General features: G+C 42.2%; 1 protein-coding gene across 10 annotated transcripts in view; it reads left to right on the plus strand.

Moving 5' to 3' along the window:
- si:ch211-200p22.4 (phosphatidylinositol-binding clathrin assembly protein) overlaps positions 1–10,712 on the plus strand; it is a 96,285-nt gene extending 85,573 nt beyond the window's left edge. For 8 of the 10 annotated variants that reach the window (XM_036146252.1, XM_036146256.1, XM_036146254.1 and 5 more), the window contains 4 exons: positions 8,133–8,189; positions 8,563–8,679; positions 9,796–9,826; positions 10,538–10,712. In XM_036146252.1, coding sequence (XP_036002145.1) covers positions 8,133–8,189; positions 8,563–8,679; positions 9,796–9,826; positions 10,538–10,572 — 240 coding nt within the window. In that variant the 3' untranslated portion in view covers positions 10,573–10,712. Of the gene's footprint in view, positions 1–1,822; positions 1,847–8,132; positions 8,190–8,562; positions 8,680–9,795; positions 9,827–10,537 lie in introns of all 10 variants that reach the window. The other 2 variants (XM_036146253.1, XM_036146259.1) reach the window with 2 other exon arrangements.
- The last annotated feature ends 10,857 nt before the right edge of the window (positions 10,713–21,569 follow it).

The following is a 21,569-nucleotide window of genomic DNA, read 5'->3' on the forward strand; positions in this document are numbered from 1 at the left end:
TGAACAAGTTTTTAGGTTTCAACCTGGGCTTTGCAGCCTATTTACATCTTTTATTCTCTCTTGTTCTTTGCTCACATCCACCATTTTTTGATTTTTTTGATGCGGAACCTCATCACCAGAGCGGCTCTGATTCGGACATCTATCTGTTTAGTCCCAAAGCAAAATTCAGTTAGCAAAATGAGTCTGAAATTTTGAAAAAGTAAATCTTCACTCGCTTAAACCGAGATACAAGCTGAAACCTTGAGCCCTTGATTTGGATGCTTACATGCACAACGGGCTGCTCCTCTCCACCATACTAGCACCCCCCCCCCCCCTGCCTGCACCACGCATGCAAAGACAGCAGGAAGCACCTGCAGAAACTATTTGGAGTTACTAAAAGTTGTAGTTTCCAGCTTTCATTTCCACATCTAGCCCTGCGCTGCTGTGCCCTGTTCAAGTTTATCATGTGAAGAACAGACTTGATAGGTCTCCTAAACAAAATCAGCAACAATCATCAATGCGTCCATTCGAATGTGTTCATAAACAGCCGTGTTTGGCGATCTGTAGCTGTTTAAAGTCCGTCGGGTCGCGGTGGGGTGATCAGACGGGAGATGCTCTACTCCACTACGTCTCCTGCCCTCATTTGCCAAGTAAATGTAAATTTGATGATGTTTGCTTCTTCGGTTCTGTCTGAAGGTAATAACATCTGCCTACAAGCAGCTCTGAAGTTCACAATTTTGCAATTTGCTCTGTCCTTATTGGTTTTTGACTCTCCTCTAAACAGATTGAAAAACCCAATTTTTGTTCTGGGCCTGCAGCCAGCTCCTGGTTAGCTTAGCTCACAAAGCTTTGACAGAAGAAAAAACGGCGCGCGCGACTCCAACCATCTTCTTTATGTAGTTTTGTTTTTTTAGCTGGGTCAGCTCTAGCCAAATGTTGCAGACTCTTTCTGTTTTCTACCAAATATTCCATTTAAAATTCCCTAAAGGGACTAGGTAAATGCATTTGGCCTATTGAAACTTGCAGACACCTTAGCGGGATGTTTAGCGCTTTAGAAGCTGTTAGCGTGAACAGGGGGAATGCCGTTTCTTTAATCGGTTGGTGCATGTCGGAGTGCTGGTGCGTTTTGTGTGTTTGCACCTTATCTCAGTCCAGTATATAGCTGCGTGTGCATGATGTGTGCTGATCTTAGCAGCTCCTAGTTGTCCTCCTGATCTCTGCTCTGCAGTTTCTGGCTGACGAAGACAAAACTGTCACTAACCCCTGTCTTCTTCTCTTTCTTTCACGTTCCTCTCCTGTTGATCCTCTTCTTTTTTTTTTTTTCCTCTTCCTGACTCCCTGTCCTCCCTAACCTCGCTGTCATCCCATCTGATCTCTCCTTCCTGACGTTTTTGCACCGTCATCCACTCGTCTTCCTTCCCACGTTTGGCTCCTGTTCTGCTTCACGGTGACTCTGCTGTGCATTGTTATCTTCTCGTCCTGTTTTCGCCACAATGCCTTTGACATCTACCCATCCACATCGTGACCCTTTGCTTTCTTTGCTTCCTATCCCAACTTGATGGTTCGGACCTTTTTCTTTCCATTCTCTTTTTGCTGTCCTCATCATCTTTTACAACAAACGCTGCTTACTTATCCACTTATTCACTCTTCTTTGTTTGACTTTTCCCTTTCATTTTAACATTTTTATTCTTCTCTCTACTTTTATTTCTTGTTCTCCTGAGTTCACATCTACTTTTTTTTTTACATCTCATCTTCCTCTCCCCTCCTCCTTGTCGTCCCCCTCCCTTCGTCTTCCTCCTCTCTGTCTCTTTCTGTCCCTTTTCCCTGTCGCGTCCTGATGCAGAATGGAATGTTCTATACTAGTTATGTAAGTACTTATCTCTGTTTAGTAAGACGAGTCCCAACGAGCCTCTCAGAAATGTCTGCTTATCCTCCATTTCATCTTTCCCCTCCTCACCTCCTGTTGCTCTCACGTTCCCTGGAGACACTTGTTGAAGAAATCGACTCTGCTTTTTGCTCACTTTCTGCAAATAACTTCCTCATATGTGAGCTGTGAAAGTTGACTGTGAGCTATAATTTTGTCTTATGTCTGGTCTGTTTAATCAGGCTTTTTATTTTGGTTTCCCCCTTTTTTCACATTTTCTCATGTTGTAACCACAAACTTCTGTGTTTATTGGGATTTTTTTGTGATGGACAAACATAAAATAGAGCATAATTGACATGATGCCAACTGTAAGATCGCTCCGCCCACATGGAGGTGCACCCCAGGCCGATCTAACCTCTGACAATCAAAGACGTTGCATGGTTGTGTTTAGGGCTGGACGATATAGAAAAAAAGCTTATCGATAAAAAAAAATGCATATTGATCGATATCGATAATTATTGAAAATATTTAAAACCATATTTTATGTGGAGCTCTGCCTGGACATTTTATGATATTGCTAAATTATTTAATTGTAATAAAGAACACAAACACAGAATTCCAATTAAATCTTTATTTAACCAACTTTTTTTAACCATAACAGAATTTTTTAAAGAAAAATAACTTAAGAGACCTGAGTTATGTTATTAAATACTGACAAAGAATGAACTAAAGTGACCAGTAAAATGACCAAAATAAATATACCAATACCATTTTATCCCCAAAGAAGGGAGCCCAGTAGCTGCTATACCTACTTTGTTTTGGAAGAAGTTCCAGAACATTCCTAAGAAGACGCAGAGTCGCGCGGGGCTAAAACGGCTCGCGCTGCTGCGGGTGTGAACGGCTGACGCGATGAAACAAGTTTGTTGCGTTACCAGACTTTGTTTTTACCGGTTCCTTGCAAGTTTTACAAATCACTGGTTTATTTCTGTCAGACTGACGAACTAGTAAAACCCCGTTTTGGGACAATTTCCTCCGCCGCTTCTTGCTGCGACATATTCACGTGCTCTGTGTTGTGGTTTGAGAATGGTTTCGATCGATATATATTGTTATTGAATTATCGTCCAGCCCTAGTTGTGATGGTGAGGCTCGCGTCATTTTTGCCATATCCACCAACATTAAGTTGGTGGGCTGCCTAACACCTTAACCTAACTCTACTTGAAACAGATCAATATTTTTCTCCCTGACCTGTCTGCTGGGATCCTTGGTATTTATGGCAGTTTTTGTTCACCAATGTTGTGGAGCAAACCTGAACAGCTGGATTTACACTGAGATTAAATTAGACACAAATTACAAACTTCTGAAGGAGGTTGGTTGGATTGGGTTTTATTTTGGAGGAATCAGAATAAAGGGGACTACATCCAAACACCTGTCACACTGCTTTGATTTGTAATTATAAGAACGTCTGAAAAAATACACAAGCATGAGGCTTGTCTCGCAGCATTTGCATTCTGCTGTACTTTTAACAAGCTAGGACAAAATAAAGACTGATTTAAAGAACAAAACAAGCTTGAACCGGGGGAGATCTGACATCTGAAGCTGCTCGTAGCAGAGATGGTTCAAAACGGCAAACAACCTCCATAAACACTTGCATACAAACTCGTTGTAGGTTGTGGAAGGCCTATAGAAGAGATCACGGGTAGCAGAGCTGCAATTAAACTGGCTGATGAAACGCTCGCATCAGACATTCTGGCCAGAAAGTTGCAACAGTCTCAGCTGGAACCACGTCTTGCATTATAAGTTTCAAGCCAGGAAAGCATCTCAGCCATTTAACCAGCACTTAGCCTTGCAGGAGGCAAAGTGGGCTGGAAGTCTGGCTGCAGAGAATAAAAGAAGGGAGCTGTGCCGGTGTTCACCTCGAAAAACGCTCAAAAGGCTGCATAAAGGATGCAGAACTAGGCAGGTTAAAAGAAAAATGAGTCACCAGGCGGGGGGGGGGGGGGGGGGAATGAATGGGCATAATAAGACGGATGCAAACAGATGAATGTGGAGGGTGACGCGGTGAAGGCCGACAGCTGTGCGTGAAGACGGATCGACGGCAGGATTGAGGGAGAATCTGAGGCTCTGCGTAAACAGCTTCTGGTCTTTTCTCTGACATGCTGTTGTGTTTTTTTTTTTTTTTTTTTTTGTTCTTTCTTAAGCAGCGATGAACGGCACAGAGCCGTAAAAGTGAAAGACAAATGGTTTGTGAATTAATGAGAGATTAAATTGCAGGTGACAGTAAAGTCTACTTAATCTGTTAATATGGCTTTAAATACCGAAACCTCTGAACCAGGGGCGTGCTACTGAGTAGGCAATAAATATGTTTGATGAAACGGAGTCCGATTCCTGCCTTTTACGGCTGAGACAGATTGATCAGTGTTTTGGAGCAACAACTGGCTCTCCAGGGTCGCAACTACAAGCATATACAGATCAATTGTATTGATTACCTCCTAAGATCGGTTCACAGCTTCACCTTGCCCCGTCTAAAACCCTTTCTTTTTTTTCTTTAGATCTATGAGAAGAGAATCACTTCTTCTGCTGATCCCTCCTTTAAAAGTCACTTTAAAGCTCTGATTGTAGATAAGTGCATTCAGAGCCTGTCTAAAACCTAACAGAATGGCAGTATAGCTATTAAAACTGTGTAGCCTTAGGTTTAAAGTCTTTTTTTTTTTAATCAGGATCATTCCTAAAAAGGCCCAAAGCTACTGAAGGTCTTTTAGCTAAGCACACAGTCATTTCTGCAGATGTTGACTAATGTTGTGGAAAAGAAGCAATAAAATAAATCCCTTTCTTTATTGCAGAAACTGCTAGATTTAAGAAAAAAATCTTCCCTTTAATTTGAGTACATTTATTTGTATTCCCAGTAAGCTTTTTCAAATAAATTTCATCCATTTTGTTTCATTTATACTTTTTAAACAGATGAGTTTTTAAGAACTTTTTAATATAACATAATGACGCTGTTTCCCTGGGGTATAAATGTGATGCGACAGAGGCAATTTCTTTAAACAATAGTGAGTTAGCTGAACAGATCCATATATCTCATCTTACCACCTGCTAGGTGAGGGGGATGCTAAATGATAGTGAGGGTCGTCTGTGTCTAAATCAGAGAAGGAATCGAAGGTTAAAACTGCTGCAATGGTGACAAACAAGACTGGTCGAGTTTACGTTGCCGCTGCGTAGAGGACGAGCAAAAACCAAGTCTCCGAAGCTCACTGTGAAGTAAACAAGATAAAGTTGTGTCTTAAGCCCCCTTTCACTTCCTCACCCAGTAATTAATTTACTGGTAGTTTACTGGGTCAGGGTTATGTGTGAATAAAGCCAGGACTGATTTACCGGGTAAAGACCTAGTATCATACCCGGTTATTAACTCTACTGTGCTTAAAGGCTTTACATTCATGGATAAAGCACGCATTTGCGTGATTATGTAAGACATTCGTACTCTTCGTTTAGCTCCTCCCTTGATGTCTGCAAGTCGCTTTTCTGACTGAGAAATGAACTGAAATTGTTTTTCTTCTGTAGTTTTCATAAAGCTACTAATCCCTGTAAGATCCACCAGTCCTGAAGCCGTTGTGTGTTGTGGCTAATCAGGTGTTTGACTGAGGTGGTTTCTGGCTGACATTCTCCTGTAGAAGTTGGCTTGATTAGTTAAAGCTGCATCCCTTACATTACTGCCACCTGCAGGTGATGGTGGGTACTTCCATTCCACCGTTGCTGTGTGAAGTGTGAAAAGGGATGACCTGGTAATTTACTGGGACTAATATGCCTGTGTGAAAGACGCTAATTCTTGTCCGACCCAGGAATGTGCTCCCATTAAATTACTGGGACTTGTGCGTGGAATGGCTACTACTGGGTTGTTGAACAAGAACCAGCCGTCTGAATCTAAGGATCCTGATTCTGGAAGACTAGCTGTTTGATCTGAAAGTACAAATGGTCCGTGACCACGGTGGATCAGCTTGTTTGATGGGAAAGCACAAAGTGACCCTCAACACCTTGTGTCCACCGTTAAGTATGGTGGAGGATCTGTGGTGATGTGGGCCTGTTTCTCATCCAAAGGCCGTGTGAACATTGTAATGGTGAATCTGGACTTTATCAGTAAGCTAAAAATGGGTCATTATTGGGTCTCTGAGGACAGTTATCTGAAACGTGGCCGAATCAACACAAGAATTGTTCACCAGACATAAAATAAACTTTCTTCCACTGCCATCTCAGTCTGCAGACCTTAGAAAAGATGGTACCCAGGTCACTTGGTAGTACTGGGCACAGCGCAGAATCTCCGGACATTTTACCCTTGAGCGCAGTTATTGGCTACATTTCTAGCTACAAACTCCTACATTACCCTCAGCAGACACCCACCGACCAGAACTCTGTACATACCTGTCCAATGACTGATGCCCGCCTTATTATGCGGGAACCTTGAAACAGAAATAGCTCAGGATGTGATCCGGCGCTATTTAGAAAGTCTAATTTTAATGGAATTAACTGTGAAGACGTATCATAATTTACTGCATGCTGTGACTTTCTTGGGGATGGACAATCTTGTTGGCAGGGTGCAGCGCTCTTACCTGGTAGAACGACAAGGGAAACACTGGGAAGGAGGTAAAAAGAAGGCATAAAGAGAGGGTAAAGAGGAATGGTGAAAGATTTGTCTTGGTATGATCCAAATGTGTGAAATGTTACCTGGGAAGGCTGAGTCACATGGGAATTATTTTAAGGGTCTACAGCAGCGGCGCTGTGTTATTTAAAGCCTTTCTTAACCCACTTCATTAACTCTACTCAAATTAAAGCTTCTATGTTTATACACTTTTCAGTGTGAAATTATGCACCTGCAATAAAAGGCGACTTCATTTTAAAGGTTTTTACCAAGCTTAGGCAGGGGTGGCTGCAAATGTGGCGGAAACCGAACAGTAGATTTTATAAAGCACCTAACATGCTTCCCTACAACATGTCCTGTATTGAGTTTAGACAGACGATTCAAAATATTATCAGAGAAATGTTTCTACATTTAACATCAGTTTCGGAAAGTGCTTAAAATCGTTGCTTAGATGACTTCTTGGGGGTCCTCTACAATAAATTACCCACATTTCCTGTTACCTTTTATGGGACCGCTGTAAGTGCAGACGGACACAGAGCAGGACAGGAATTCAAATTCAATTAACGCAGACACAGTCCTGCTGCAGATCATCTGTGGGCACGTTATACTGGAAATAATTTTTGCCTTTTTTTTAGTGGACAGATCAGCCGTTTTAAGTAGATTGCACTTAGTTTAAAACATTGATTAAGGATGTGATGCAAAAAAAGCAATTAAAGGATAATGCTAGTGCAGTTTTATTTTCCCCCATAAAACCCTGAACTCGCCATAGTATTGCCTTAATTACTCTAATCCATCATTTTATGTCGTGAAATAAAGCAGAACATGTATTTCCAAAGCTGCTAATTACTGTGTTTAATGGAAATATTGCAGTTTTCATTTCCAGACTCCAGTAGCAGCTAAAAACAAAGCAAGCTGAAGGTATTCCACTCTGTCAGGAGAGGAAGGTTTTACTGCCATAGCTGCTATTCAGGCGCCGTACGGTCATGTCAGAACGCTACAGTCGTCTCGTTTACTTTGATGGCTACGCCGTTCCAAGGCACCACCGTCTTTCTGCAAGCTGTGGATTTTTGGTGGATTTTTGAAAAAGGACTTCCGGACTGACATGCAGATTTCTTTGCCGTTGTACATGAAAAGGTAGACAAAGATTTTCCACAGACGGTTCAGGATCTTTTTAATTTTATGTTTAGGAGAAGTCCCTGCCGTCATGTTTACCCGTTTCTAATAGAGCTGCAGGCACCTCTGATGCTATTCTGAACCATATCTGCATAAATTACCAGAAACCAGCAGCTTTGATGCAGAAAGGCGTCACTCTCAAACAATAGCCCGTCGTGTTGAACAGGAAGCCCTTTCAGGTGCAGTGGATTTAATTTACCCTCCACACGGCAGAAAGCCGAGCGCTGCCATTGTGCCTCTCGTTTGGAAGTGGTGGGAATGATTGCTCACAGTGGGGATCCGCCAAGTGCTTTAGCTTCTTGCTGTGCTGCTAAATGTACACATGCTTGCGCTTTAAATGAGTTGTCCTTTCCCAAACCGTAGAGCGCTAAAGTTGCTCAGGCCAAGTCTTTTCATGTTTTTCATAGTCGTTTTTAATTGTGGAGATGAGGCTGAAACCAAAGTAGGTTGTTTGTTTTGCTCTGAGACGCTGCGTTTTTGTTCCAGGCTCCAGCGCCAATGGCTTTCCCCATGACCACACCACAAGTGCCTGTGTATGGAATGGTGAGTGAGCGCCTTGAGTTTATACACCTGACGTGTTATCACGTTTACTCACATTACTTTACAATGCAAACTTCAGGATGTTATTGGAGTTCAGTGTAATAAAGTAAGGCAAGTTTTTGCATCATTGTCAAGTGAAAAGGAAAAAACAGATCTTTTTAAAAAACTAATTAACAAAAATTTTACCATTTGTATTCAGCTTTCCTAAATCAGTCATTTTGATGCATTTACCCATAATCCCTCGATTCCCACAGCATGTTGCCACCACCATATTGTTGCTCTCACTGCAATTTTGTTTTCAGGGTGATTTTTATTTATTTTTAAGCTTTCATTGCATTTGCCTTTCTCTCTCTCTGTGCGTGTTTTGGCTCTGCAGGTCCCTCCCCAGATGGCTCAGATGGGTGGGGTACCTGTGATGGCTCCACAGCCAATGATGTACAACCAGCCTGTTCTCAGACCCACCAACCCTTTCGCGCCCATGCCTGGAGCCCAGGTAGCTGACACGCGTCGCTGCACACTGATTGAAGGGTTTACACGCACCTTTTCACCCGATTTATGGACAAATGATGGACACAAAACCTAAATCTGATAGATAATTTGACATTTTCTCTGAGAAAACCAAATGTACGCATTCAAATGCTTATTTTTTGTTAACATTGGAGAAAAGAGGAATTGATTAAATTATAAGATTTTAATGTTAGCAGTTCAAGCTAAAATATTTTCTTATGGATGTTAGGATTTCTGCTTGTCTCATGGAGACAATTCTCCCCCCATTGGTACATTAGTTACCTCAACGTTACCATATTGAATTTAATCTCAGCAGGTGTACCACACAGGTGTGTTCTTGGACCACTCTAAAATGGTGTTTGTTTTTTCGGGGTTTGTGGGAATTTTTTGACGCTATAATTATTGACTCCTAATGATTCTTAAAAAGATGTAATACAACCATTATTTTAACTACCTTTTACAGTCTAGAGATCTACTACTACAGAAGCTGCGGAGTCTCACAAATGTGACAATGTAAACATGTACGCCATGTGTTTGGTACCAAGCTACTGCTTATAGCTAATAGCTACGGTAATCGTGTTAAATGTTTTTTGCCACTGTTTCCAAGTCCGCTTGTTTTCTTTTTTTTTTTTTTTTTTTTTTTCCTAAAGTCGCTTGTAAATTCCGTGATTGCGGTTTTTTGGGCTTGTATCTGAATGTGGGTCTGAAATAAGTGACTATAAACACGAGTAAAGAAACCTGGTCCCTGGCGCTATGGACACGCTGAGCTGGCTGATATCCCTCCGCCCCTCCGCGTACACACATACTCCCTGAGAGGGAGACGAGACAAACAAATTAGCCGTCTCTGCTGGGAGGACAGAGTAGCTGCTGGACCACACTGCCCTGTTTCTAACATAAAGCCAAAATAAGCTTTACTGTTACATTGAATGAAGTTAGCTGTCCAGCAGAATGCCTGCAACCTCTGCATCTGTTTATAATCCCTCGCTCCCTCATGAATTATCTCCACTTGGTAATAATAGCCCATGTAGACTCACATTTCTCCCAGTTATGACTTATTTTTCTTCTCTTGGTCACTTTCTCTTCCCTCTCGCTGGGCAAACAGTATGGATGGTCCTCCATTTCAACAGAAAACGGTAAATAGAATGATCTACGATCGTCTTTGCTTGTTTTCCACCCCTCCTCCACCGACGGCACGTTTTCATATAGACAGGGAAAACGCGTAAGGCTGACAAGTTTGGCCTCTTTCGGCTGCTGAAATCAGAAAAGGCGACGCAACATGGCGTCTCCCAGCGGCTGCACCGACACCTTTGTGTTTATAAACCACTAATTTTAAGCAATGGGAGCACTTCCATTTTTCATGTGATGTTATTAGACTTTGCCAGTGTATTAATAAAAGCAATGCTTGAAGTGTTCCAATTAAAAGCCAAATAAGTTACACAGTGTCCCTTTAACAAAAACTATGAACTGCAGAGGGGTATAAACTATGAGATGGCTGAATCAACATGCTGACAATATTCATCCAGCAAGAATAGTTCTGCTCATTACGAGGTTTTGGAAATTATGAGAATAAATTCATAAAATTCCAACTTTGTTCTGGTAATATTACGACTTTATTCTCGTAATGTTCTTTATATTGTCCCCCCCCCCACATTGGGAGCCCCTGATATGGGAAATCACATGACATTTTGTCAGAAATAATTTGGTGTTAGTTTTAAAGAAAAAGGGCAAAACTCTGTGAGCAGTGGAGTTTTTTTCCTATAGTTTTACCTGTTTTTCTCTTTGCTCCAAATTTTTTCTTATAATTTCAATTTTCTTTCCTGTTTTTTTTTTTTTTTTTCATCCAGATGCAGTTTATGTAATCCATTCAGGAGGAAGCTGAGTGCCAAAAGCGACAAACAGCAGAAGAAGTTCAGGAGAGGATGATCGAACGGAGGGAGGAATGAAGAGACACACAGACAAGATAACCGACAGACACCAAAACAGAGGACAAGGAGGAGACGATGAGGGGTGGAGGAGTGGGGAGAGGCGGGCGGGGGGGGGACCTGTCGTGGCTGAAACAACTGCTTGCATGTGTGAGAGTGGAGCTTCTCTGCGTTTATCGTCTCATTTGTGTTGTAAATCGTACAGCTGGTAGGGGAAGGGAGAGATGAACGGGGATGAAGGGGTGGAGGTAATCCTACTTCTGGTTTTCACCCAGGCTGTTCAGTTATTATCAGTATCTGGATGCTTTGAGAGCTGCAGAATTAGCTTTATTTCACACTGGTGCTACTTTGTCCTCTCTGAGTTCCTGTCTGCCTGCAACAGCAACTTGGGAGCACTTATAAGAGGACGTTTGTGTGTGTGTGTGTGTGCGCAGCAGTTGTTTCAGGTAACACAGCCTCCCGCCTCCTCTCAGCCCTCCCCCTCACTCTCTTTGTTTTTTAGCGAGCGATGTAGAGGCACATTTTCTCAAGTACGTTTTCCTGTAATTTTGCAATCTGTATTTTTATTTTCTTTCCCTTCTGTTTTCCTCGCCAGCCTCTCTTTAATGTTATCAGGGCTTGTACAGCAATTTGTTGAAGCGCTAAATGGTAATCGAGCATTTCTTGTCATGGCTTTTTAAGCTTTGCACATCGAGACGGGGAATTGGTGAAGTGTCGGGACAAAAAAAAGAAAAAAGAAATTGTCTCAAGGGCTCGTCCCACCAGGGAAAATGTATCCAGATGTTACTGAAATGGTTGACTACAGCTGCATCATGAAAACTGCTGCTGGAGAACTGCCAGTCAGTGAGCTTATGGTCTGTCCTGGAGCTGTCCCAGGGTTTAAGGGGGGGGGGGGGTTCTTCACTGAAAATGTCACATGAAAAAAAGTGTCTTGAAGCTGATCAAATTTGACCCTAAAATAATTAATGAAGCTGTGTATATAAGCAAAACATGAGTATGTAAATTTTCTTTTGTCCTCACATGGAGTGTTTACCCATCGTTGCAAAGTCAGCATATTTACATTCAACACACTTAGATTATGCGCGTTTTGTCTCTTCAGGACAGGAGGCTTCGTGTGCGTCTTTCTCACGGTGATCGATCAGGATTTGATCAGTCCTGAAATGAATCCGGCACACTAAGGTTGCGCCTGTTCTTAAAGCCGCGCACACACAGTATTCTGGTGAAAACAGTAAAGGGGTATTGCCCGATGTTTAAAAGTGACGACCTGTTAACGGGTTATAAGCCGTGATATTTGCAGTAGAAACGGTCTCTGTTGGATTTGGAAGCTGAAGCTAACGTATTGTCTAAACCGTACCGAGTCCAAAGCAAAGGGCTTGTTTTGTGTTAAAGAACGCTAATCTCCAAAACCTGAGCGGTTTAAGCAAATGCTGTTTTATGAACCTTTGCACCGGGTGGTTATTAACAGAGAAGCACTATTTACATCAGACATAGCGTTTGGTGTAGTGCGCCATCTATAGTCTTCCTGCGTGGAACGTGTTCTGATTAAAGTGGCTCAGAAGTAAAAATATTATAGCTGTTTAAATTATCTTTAGCTTCTTGACTTTCACACCTTTTGATTTAATTTTATCTCCGTTACTCTGACAGGAAATGCCGTAAATGTTCTCTCTGCGGTACATTTCCAGTTGTCTATGTCCCACTTAAATATTCAGAAGCTAGTTTTCTAAATAAAAGGTTACTGCAAATATGTCAACAGTGTAAACGTTCATAAAACAGTGTTTTCATAGGCCGCTCTGATGTTTTTTAAATTCTGCAATTGGGTCCTAGCCCCTCTCATGCCATCTGTTAGCTTCACCCCCTGAGACCAACTAGTCTGGATCTAAATCTAAATGAAGGTCCCCGCAGGTAACATTAGTTTATAACCTTTTAACAGGACCTTGCTGTAAAAATCCTGAGCGTTCCCTTATAGACAGCTGCTCCAAGAGAGCAACAATTTATTAATCTGAGTTCACTATTCAGAGAATTTTGGCCGACTAAATTGTGGCTGAGTTGACGATTCCACTTTCATTGAAAAGTTTTCTAAGCAGGCTCACTTAGAGGCCGGGAAAAAAGGATAAAATGTGTATTTTTCTGTCTAGCAGGGATGTTGTCCTGTTTGTTTTTGCCTAATTGCAGCTGTGGGGGGCCTGTGTGGATCTGTCCAGGTGTCTAGAACCAATAGATGCAGCCCTTTCAGAGATCCACGTGTTTTGTGTATAGAAAGCAGTTACTGAATTGAGTGGACTTCATGTTAAATTGCACTGAGTCAGAGCGAGAGGCTGGAAGCCAGGAGGGGGGGGGTGCTCCACCGTAGCGGTGGGGCCCAGAAGTGGAGAACGTTGTGGGCCCTCCCTCAGGCAGAACATCCGTCCCCATGAATAGGGCTGTGTTTGTGCATAATGCACTGTGCGCTGCTCTCATGTGTACGCTTACACATTTTCGTGTATGATTTTTTATTTTTATTTTATTTTTTTTCCCCCATCGAGGGCTACTTCTGAGGGTCAAATTTTAAATCAAACTGAAGCCCACGTTTGATACAAAAAACTTTTTTTTCTTTCTTTTTTTTCTAAAATCAAAATATTGCAAAAATGCACATGCGAAAAAGTTGCACTGAAGTGGCTATCTCACCGTGGCAGAGCTGTCGAGGTTTCTTTAAGGATAGAGATCCGAGGTGTTAAGGGGTAGTTTTTTTTGCGGGGTCTAAAGAACTCTCGTCTGTGGGCCGTTTGGGCGAGCACCTTTTTATTTTATTTTTGTCCCCCCCTGCCACTCTAACGTTGAGCTTGAAGCTTTGTGTATTCCCGTCAGGGTTCAGCATTTTATCATCGATAGTCCGTTCTCGAACTCATCGTCCACCTTGCTGTGAATTCTTCCAGAATGTCGCTTCGGTTTCTCTAGTCTAGCTGATCTAGTGCTGCAGCACCTATTTTTGCTCTGTTTAGTCCGTATTTAGTCTGTGTAGATATGTAAAGTGCTTACAGTTCCCAGTTTCTGTGTAGATTGTCCCACCTGTCACTGTGGGTTAGATGCTGCTCTTTAAAAGCTTCTCGTCAGTCTTGTGTTAGCTTTAGCCTACCTTCTTATTATCCCGCTGTAGGTTCTCCCACCGCATCCTGTCCTTTGCTGGTGTCTATAAATGATAGCTCTATTACCCCTGTCAGTGTTTCCGTCCTTTAGCTGTAGATAAGGAGTTTCTCCCAGGCTCTGTGGTTAGCTTCTCTCAATCTCTTCTTTTCTTGCCACTTACATTGGTCCAGTATTCCAGCATTCCTCCATTTACCCATGCCTCATTCGTCCCTGAACAGCAAAGCACACACACACACACACAGATTTTCAGCTTTTTCTGACAAATCAATGTGACGACTGACCATTTTGAAGACCACCTCTTGTCCTTGTCCTTTAGCAAAAGACCAACTCAAGTGGTTTTCCCTCCTTTTCTGTGTAAAAATGAAGGTAAAGAAATGGAGAATCATGACGATTAAAGCCTCGGGGAGATGCGGAGCTACAACGTGGCCTTATGAACATTTAATGGGATCAAAAGGCTTTTTGAAAATGTTGAAACATGTTTGTTGCTTCTTGTTAGAGTTCTAGATTAAGAAATAAATAATTACAAAACAAAGTAGCCATTTTGAACATTCAAACCTAACATTTTTAATTAGAGATGCACCGCACAATGGGTACCAGTCCAAGGCATGTAAGACTTGGCCTGTTCCGACACAAAAACCCAGCCAGATGCCTAATACAATGAAACCATGAATATGTGCGAGAATTTGGCCACTTTAAAGTGCAGTACAAAAACATTTAATCAGAATTCAGTCACCAATGAAGTTCGGACTGCAGCTCCAGCTTTTGTGGGCAGAAATGGTGATTTTGTTCAAATGCTGCAAGAGTCTCAAAAGTAATTCACTTGCTGCTGATGCCGGTTTCATGTGCAGCGTACCTGAAGCGTTCAGCTAGCCAGCGTTTTTCCTTGCTGTGTGACTCGTTGATGATTAAGATATTTCAGCAGGGCTTGATCTCCAGCTTTATTATCGCCACATCGTAACATTTCAGCCGCTCTCTGCACAGCTTTCCCCTTCACCAGCATAGTGACATGGTCACCTGAAACAGATACGGAGGAAGTGAAAATTATTAAGTGTTAAAATAAAGTGTCGGTGAAATCCAAGACTCCTTACAGCAACAGAAAAGAGCTGCATTTTAAGCCATGCACACAAAATTTGGCTTACTGGCTAATTCCTTTAGTTCAGCGGACATAAAATCCTAGACTGTAAACAAGGAACAGGTTTCAGGAGTTTAGTTTGGTCATCTAAAAAGGCCTTTATCAACACCCATATCTAAGACTTGGGATCACATTGGGAGCTTAGTTGTTATCCTTCTAATGCCTCCAGTACCGAGGGCTCCACACACCTTAGTTAGGTGGGTGCGTCTGGGTTCGTTGTCCTGAAGTTAGTCAGGAAGTTCTCAGCTGTCCACCAGCTTCTGTTCAGGGCTGCTTCAACGATGTCATTCAGCATGGTGGATTTAGACCGGAGCCAGTAAATCCAGTCATGACCGCAAGTTCACTTTATGATGACAAAGACCTCAGTTCTCTCTGGGCAAATGGTGGAAGGTCTTCATGGACTCACAAACACAAAGGTCCTCTACCCTAAGATCTTCTTTTTCTGTTTTTCTCCACACCGGACGCTTTGTGATGACCTCAGAAAGCATGAACGGTCGTTCCCTGGTGGGGAGGAATCTGTAAAGCCTTGACGGTACTATCTCTGGACCTTAATGACGCTGTTTGCTTTCTCTTGGCTTCTTTTCGCTGACTCCAGCAGTTTCTCAACCAACGGATAACAGAATTAGCTTTTTATTTTACAGGCAGGGGGTTTCTGGTCTTAAGCCTGTCAACTGTGTCAGTCTCTGTTTGATCAGAAGTAGAGTAAGTGCCAGTAGTCGTTACAGCGTTGATTGTGTAGGTTTGACTTTTTGGACGTACTTGGACCCTTTCGGCGATCGCTGTTTCCCAGCATCTTGCCTGGTCCAAACGGGGTCAGTCCCCGGCGGCGGTGAGGCCACCTTCCCGGACTCTAACAGCCGCTGCCGTATCTATGCGTCGTTGTAGCATGCATCCAATCCAGAGGGGAATGAACTTTGATGTCAAATCCAAACATCTGATTACTCTGATTGTAGCGGACATTCAAGGAGCAGGGTCCTCTGGAGAGCACCCTCTCAGAGAGTGCCTGGTGTTGTTCTTTCTTGGTGTTTGTGTCCTCGAAGCATGACAGTGGTGGTCACCTCCCTCCTCTCGTTGTCCCTTGATGGAGCGACTGATCAGACCCGACCAATCGCTCGTCGCCCCCCCCTCCCCCAGAAACCGTTCAGTGCCGAAGCTCACAGGGGTTTCGGACCGTTGACGAATGAGCCAGTACGACTAAACGCGTTGCCAAACGTCTCCCGTTTTCTCCCAAAGAGCTGGCATTGTTTTCACCTGCAGCACTCGTCCTCCGTGGTCGATGCGTCCGCTCCCGACCAGAACCCACCACCTGAAGTGTACCGAACAAAGAGACAGAGACTTTGATAGATGTCTTCGTCTTGTCAGTGAGTTGGTGTGTTCAATCAAAGATCTCTTTGTGCACGCTCAGATTTTCTTCTTTTTTTTTTTCTTCTTTTTTTTTTTTACATTGATGTTTTTTGGTAAACAAATAAAAATGAAAAAAAAAAAAACCTCGGATTGCTGCCTCACTATTCTGTATATAAAGAAACACGCATTCAACACGCAGTTTAAAGACATACCCTCATAATCCGCATTATTTTCATTTACCCATTTTTATTTCCTCTGTACATGAAGATATTAGCGCTCATAAGCAGCATTTAGGTCTGGTTCCTACGATGGTGGGAGTGGCCTGAAACAGACGGACGGAGCAGATCTAGAGGGCTGCGAACCGTCGCCGTACATCAGGATCAGCCGTGACTTCTCAGCGATGCCAAATGTTAATCTGTCTCTCTTTCTCTTCTGTCTCCTCTCCCATCTCTTTGTACATTATTTTCTATTTATTTAAAGCAGAAATATATGGAGTGTATCGGGCATGGAAAGGCAAACAAATGTTACAGTTGATTTAAATAAAAATGATGGGCTTTTATTTCACAGCAGTATATTTGTTTATTCTAGGGATTTGTTTCCTCTATCTTTTTTTTTTTTTTTTTGGAAGAAATAAAAAGTCATTTTCCATTCCTAAACTTTTGTCTGTGTTTTTCTTTCTTTTTTTTTCCTTTAAAAAAAAAATATATATAACAGTTGCCAAGGAACTAGTTTCAATGAATTGGGTTTACAAAATGTTTAGTTTTTTTTTCTGGTTGTTTTTCTTCAATTCAGCCTTTCTACTTTGAAGGAGGGTTTCCGAAATTACAGCGCATTGCATACGTATTCGTGCCCCTTAAACCTTTGCAGATTTAGTCATATTACTAGCATGATCTTGTATTTTGTGGGGCATTTGATGGGCTAACACAAACTAGCATTACAGTGAATGCGTCATTTCTGATATTTCTTAGAATGTTGTGAAAAAAGTTGTGTGCATTTCTGTATTCAGCTCCTTCAAGTCCATTTGTTGTTTGACTATTTACAGCTGCATATACTTTGCATAATGCCTCAAAGCTCAGTAAGATTGAATGGAGAGAGGCAGAGCAGGAATGTTCAAGACTTATCACAGATGTTTATATGGATTCTAGGCTGGGCTTTGACTAGACCATCCTAAGACATGAACCTTCATCTGACCCAAAGCTATATATCAGAAAAACATGTTTTGCTACTTCAGGAACTTGAGTGTTATTTGATGAAAAGTAGAATATCCAAATGTCAGTTAATCTTAAAGGTTATGCCGTTGGACAGTAATCCTAAGAACACCAGCAAATGCACCTAAATGAATCAGTCAAATCTTCAAAAAAGGATGGTTTGGTTTTATTTAGCTTTTTCCCCATATACAGGAGTATGAGACACATGAAAACAGACGTCTGTCTGAGAGCAAATCCTGAGAGCGTGGACTCCTAAGGGTGATGAAGGTGGCTGCTGCCATTGATTGGCAGATGGAGAAACATGTGGAAAACTTCCATCTAAATTCTGCAGACAAGATCTGTCAAAGGTTGCTATCGCATTGTTTCTTTAATTTCTACCAAGCTGCTCTTTCTCCTCGGTCTTGGATTTACAAAATGCACTGTGCCTAGATTTAAAACGAGCATGTTTCCCCTTTTTGCAGCTTTCCTTGGATGAATTTAGCTGTAAATCAGAATCATAAACAAGTGAAATGAGGTCTGGATAGCATTATTCAGAGAAGCTGTTTTTTTGTGAGGGAGAGAAATACCCCCACAAAGTAAAAGCCTTTTGTCATGTTTCAGGAGTTTGCACATTAACTCCAAGCTCATCCAAAGCATGAAAATGACCCTGCAGAGAGTGAAGTGCGATAAAGCAGTTTTACTGCAGCCTGTAACACAATGCTTAGTTTGAAGAAAACACTTCAATCAGCCGTTTTACACTCAGCAACAGAACGGTGCATTAAATCTCTGTGGAGAGGACGGCTGTGGCCTGTCTCCGTCCCCGGCTGTCCTCCACGCTGCGCCTCACTTGGCTGGCCTGCACACGAAATCTGTCGCCCAGGAGAACAAACGGGTGAAATGAAATAAAACCATCTGTACGCCGATCTCTTTGTATCCACCCTGAGAATGAAACTCAACCACACGTTTAAAAAAAATAAAGGTTTTCAGGCTTAAATCTGCACCGCTGCAGTTGTATACACTATAACTGGGACTTATGCTATCCCATCACTGCTGCATGACTTTTTATTTTTACTTTTTTTCTTTTGTCTTGTGTACATTTGTGTATATAATCTTCTGCTGCAGCCCTGAGAACATGTCTGCCTTTTCTGTTATTCTAACAACACTCACGCGGTGAAGGATTAAAGCGGCTCCCTGACTGATGAAACTTTGTGTGCATTTGTTTGCAGACTGGCACCGATGGTCTGAGAGCAGCACTAAGGTGCAACGCTCTCTTTCGGTCATATTTCAGGGATTTGTGTTAGTGACGAAGAGGTCCTCACAAAAGAAAAGCATCAGTCTCAACGTCCCGTCCCTGCGGAGGTTCTGTCCTGATTGAATAGCCTGACCTGTCCCAGAAGGCCCGGCAGTTTATCTGTGTGAGCCCGGGATAAAACACGCTAATCGCTCATAACATTATGGCCGCTGACGGATGGGTAACGCCGCTTCCACACGTTCTCCTGGGAATACCTGCATCCTGACTTTCTCATAGATGTAGTCGACCCCAGCAGCGCTAAGAGAAAAATTCATCACATTTTTGCCACGCTACAACCTCATGTTTCACTGGATTTTGTGTGATGGATGAGGGAAAAGTGGTGCTGAACTGTGCATAGAAAGGGAGTTTACTTCCAACTTTGTTTTTACAAATAAAATCCCAAAGGTGCGGCATGCCTTTGTATTTACCCCTTTTTGCTCCGATACTCCCAAATAAAATCCAGATAGCTCCAACGAGTAGCCACAAGTGGCGTAAGCCTATCACACTATTAATGCGAATAAACTGGTAGGTAAAAATACCCATTTAACATACCCGTAATTTAGATGGTTACCACTAACAATGGTTGGATTTTGCCTAAGGTTGAACTATTAGAAAATCTGAGGGCTTATATTTTGAAGGTAATATTTTCCTCTGTGAACTGGCAGTGAATTAATGCAGATGTAGGGTTGCACTAATGGCTCTACACTGCTACCCTTACCTTTACCAATAAATATAAATTTATTAAACGCCGTTTTTTTTAACGATAATTCAAACTTGTTCTGTTGTAGCAGCTTTTGAGTCTGGTAAGAGATTTAAAAAGATCTGAAAATGAGTTGCAATCTGCCTTTCTAGTGTATAAAAGATCTGGAGAACAGTCCCCAAATATACCGCAAACATGTGGTATGGGTTATTATTAATAAGTACTGTATGTGCTTTCATGCTGAAATACTTTGTTTCATGCTAAACAAAGAGACATGTGGTATTACAAATCAATAGTTATATAAATACATTTTATATTTTAGTAAAGAAACAAGTTGGTTTGCTAATTTTACTTTATTTCACGGTCTCACATGTACACGCCTGAGCCTTCTCTACGCACCATTTCTTCATTTATTTGTGTCCTGTAACTCCAGGGTACTTAATCTGGCAACGTGATTCAGCCTTATTTTGTGAAATACGGCCATAACAGATTAATAAGCATAACATTATGATCCACCGGTTGGGTTTCTGTAATGTTCTCACCAAGTAAAAACTCAGCTTCAGAACCAGTCTCAGCTCAAATGGTGACCTGCACCACGTGATCCACTTTCAGTAGTCATCACTGGGTTATTGCAAACATTAGCTGCAAAAAATACGGCTAAAGTTGCTCCCTCTGCGTTTACTCCTGTTAGCTGCCATGCCAGCCTTGAGTAGGCAAGGCAAGGCAAGGCAAATTTATTTATATAGCACAATTCAGTACAGAGACAATGCAAAGTGCTTTACATGATTAAAATATAGGAATAAAAGCAAGTAGGGATAGAATGTAGTAACAAAAAAGAACATTAAAAACAGTAAAACAGTTTAACTAGAACATTCAAAGGCAATTTTAAACAAATTTGTTTTTAATCTTGATTTAAAGGAACTCAGGCTTTCCGCACTTTTACAGTTTTCTGGAAGTTTGTTCCAGATAAGTGGAGCATAGGAACTAAATGCTGCTTCTCCATGTTTGGTTCTGGTTCTAGGTATGCAGAGTAGACTGGAGCCAGAAGACATTAGTGGTCTGGAGGGTTTATACGCTGATAACAAGTCTGTGATGTATTTAGGTGCTAAGCCATTTAGGGATTTATAGACTAACAGAAGTATTTTAAAGTCTATTCTCTGAGATACAGGGAGCCAGTGTAAGGACTTTAGAACTGGTGTGATGTGCTCTACTTTCTTAGTCTTAGTGAGGACGCGGGCAGCAGCGTTGTGGATCAGCTGCAGCTGTCTGACCCACTTTTTAGGCAGACCTGTGAAAACACCGTTGCAGTAATCAATTCTACTAAATATAAACGCATGGATTAGTTTTTCCAGATCCTGCTGAGACATCAGTCCTTTAATCCTGGAAATGTTCCTCAGGTGATAGAAAGCTGACCTTGTAACTGTCTGTAAATGGAGGTTCAGGTCTGAGTCCATCACTACTCCCAGATTTCAGGTCTGATCAGTGGTTCCTAGCTGAAGCGACTATGTAGGAGGCGTCTATGTGTGTAACGCCTATGTGTATACCTAGGCACGCACACACACACACACTTGCATTATGTCAGGCAATGAATGATTGGCATATGGCACAAACAATAGATAAGGTGATACCCCAGGAACCTGAGGGACAGAGAGGAGGTGAGGGCAGGAACAATGCTGACCAATCCCAGGCCTTCCCACGACAGGGATTGGTTAGTTTTTTTTCCCTGATTAAATATTGTATTTACTACTTTCAGGATGGAAGGACAATTTTACCCAATATAACAAAAAGTGTTTCTGAACAGGATTACCAACTCTAGCTTTAATTGTTGGTATGTACCAACAGTTAAATCAGAGTTACACACACACACAGTCTGAATACGCGGCCTCCCTTTAGATCCAGTGACAGCTGGAACAAACATGTCTCCCGAGTTTCTCCACCGGGTTAAACCGACAGAACGAAACGGCGGCTCCTCGTTTCTTTGATGTGGAGCTGATCCAGGAGCAGCAAGTGACAAGAGATCCAGGAGCTGTCAGCCTGGCTGCGGCAGCCGCTGGCCTCGTCACACCAGGCCTGTTTGTGACAGCCGATGCTCACCAGGAGGAACGTCCACCCCCACCTCCAGATAAGTTGTGACAGCTGTAAATCGAGAGGGGGGGCGAGGTGGAGGGAGCCGCTAT

This window comes from Fundulus heteroclitus, chromosome 14 (assembly GCF_011125445.2).
Source record: "Fundulus heteroclitus isolate FHET01 chromosome 14, MU-UCD_Fhet_4.1, whole genome shotgun sequence".
Lineage (NCBI taxonomy): Eukaryota > Metazoa > Chordata > Actinopteri > Cyprinodontiformes > Fundulidae > Fundulus > Fundulus heteroclitus.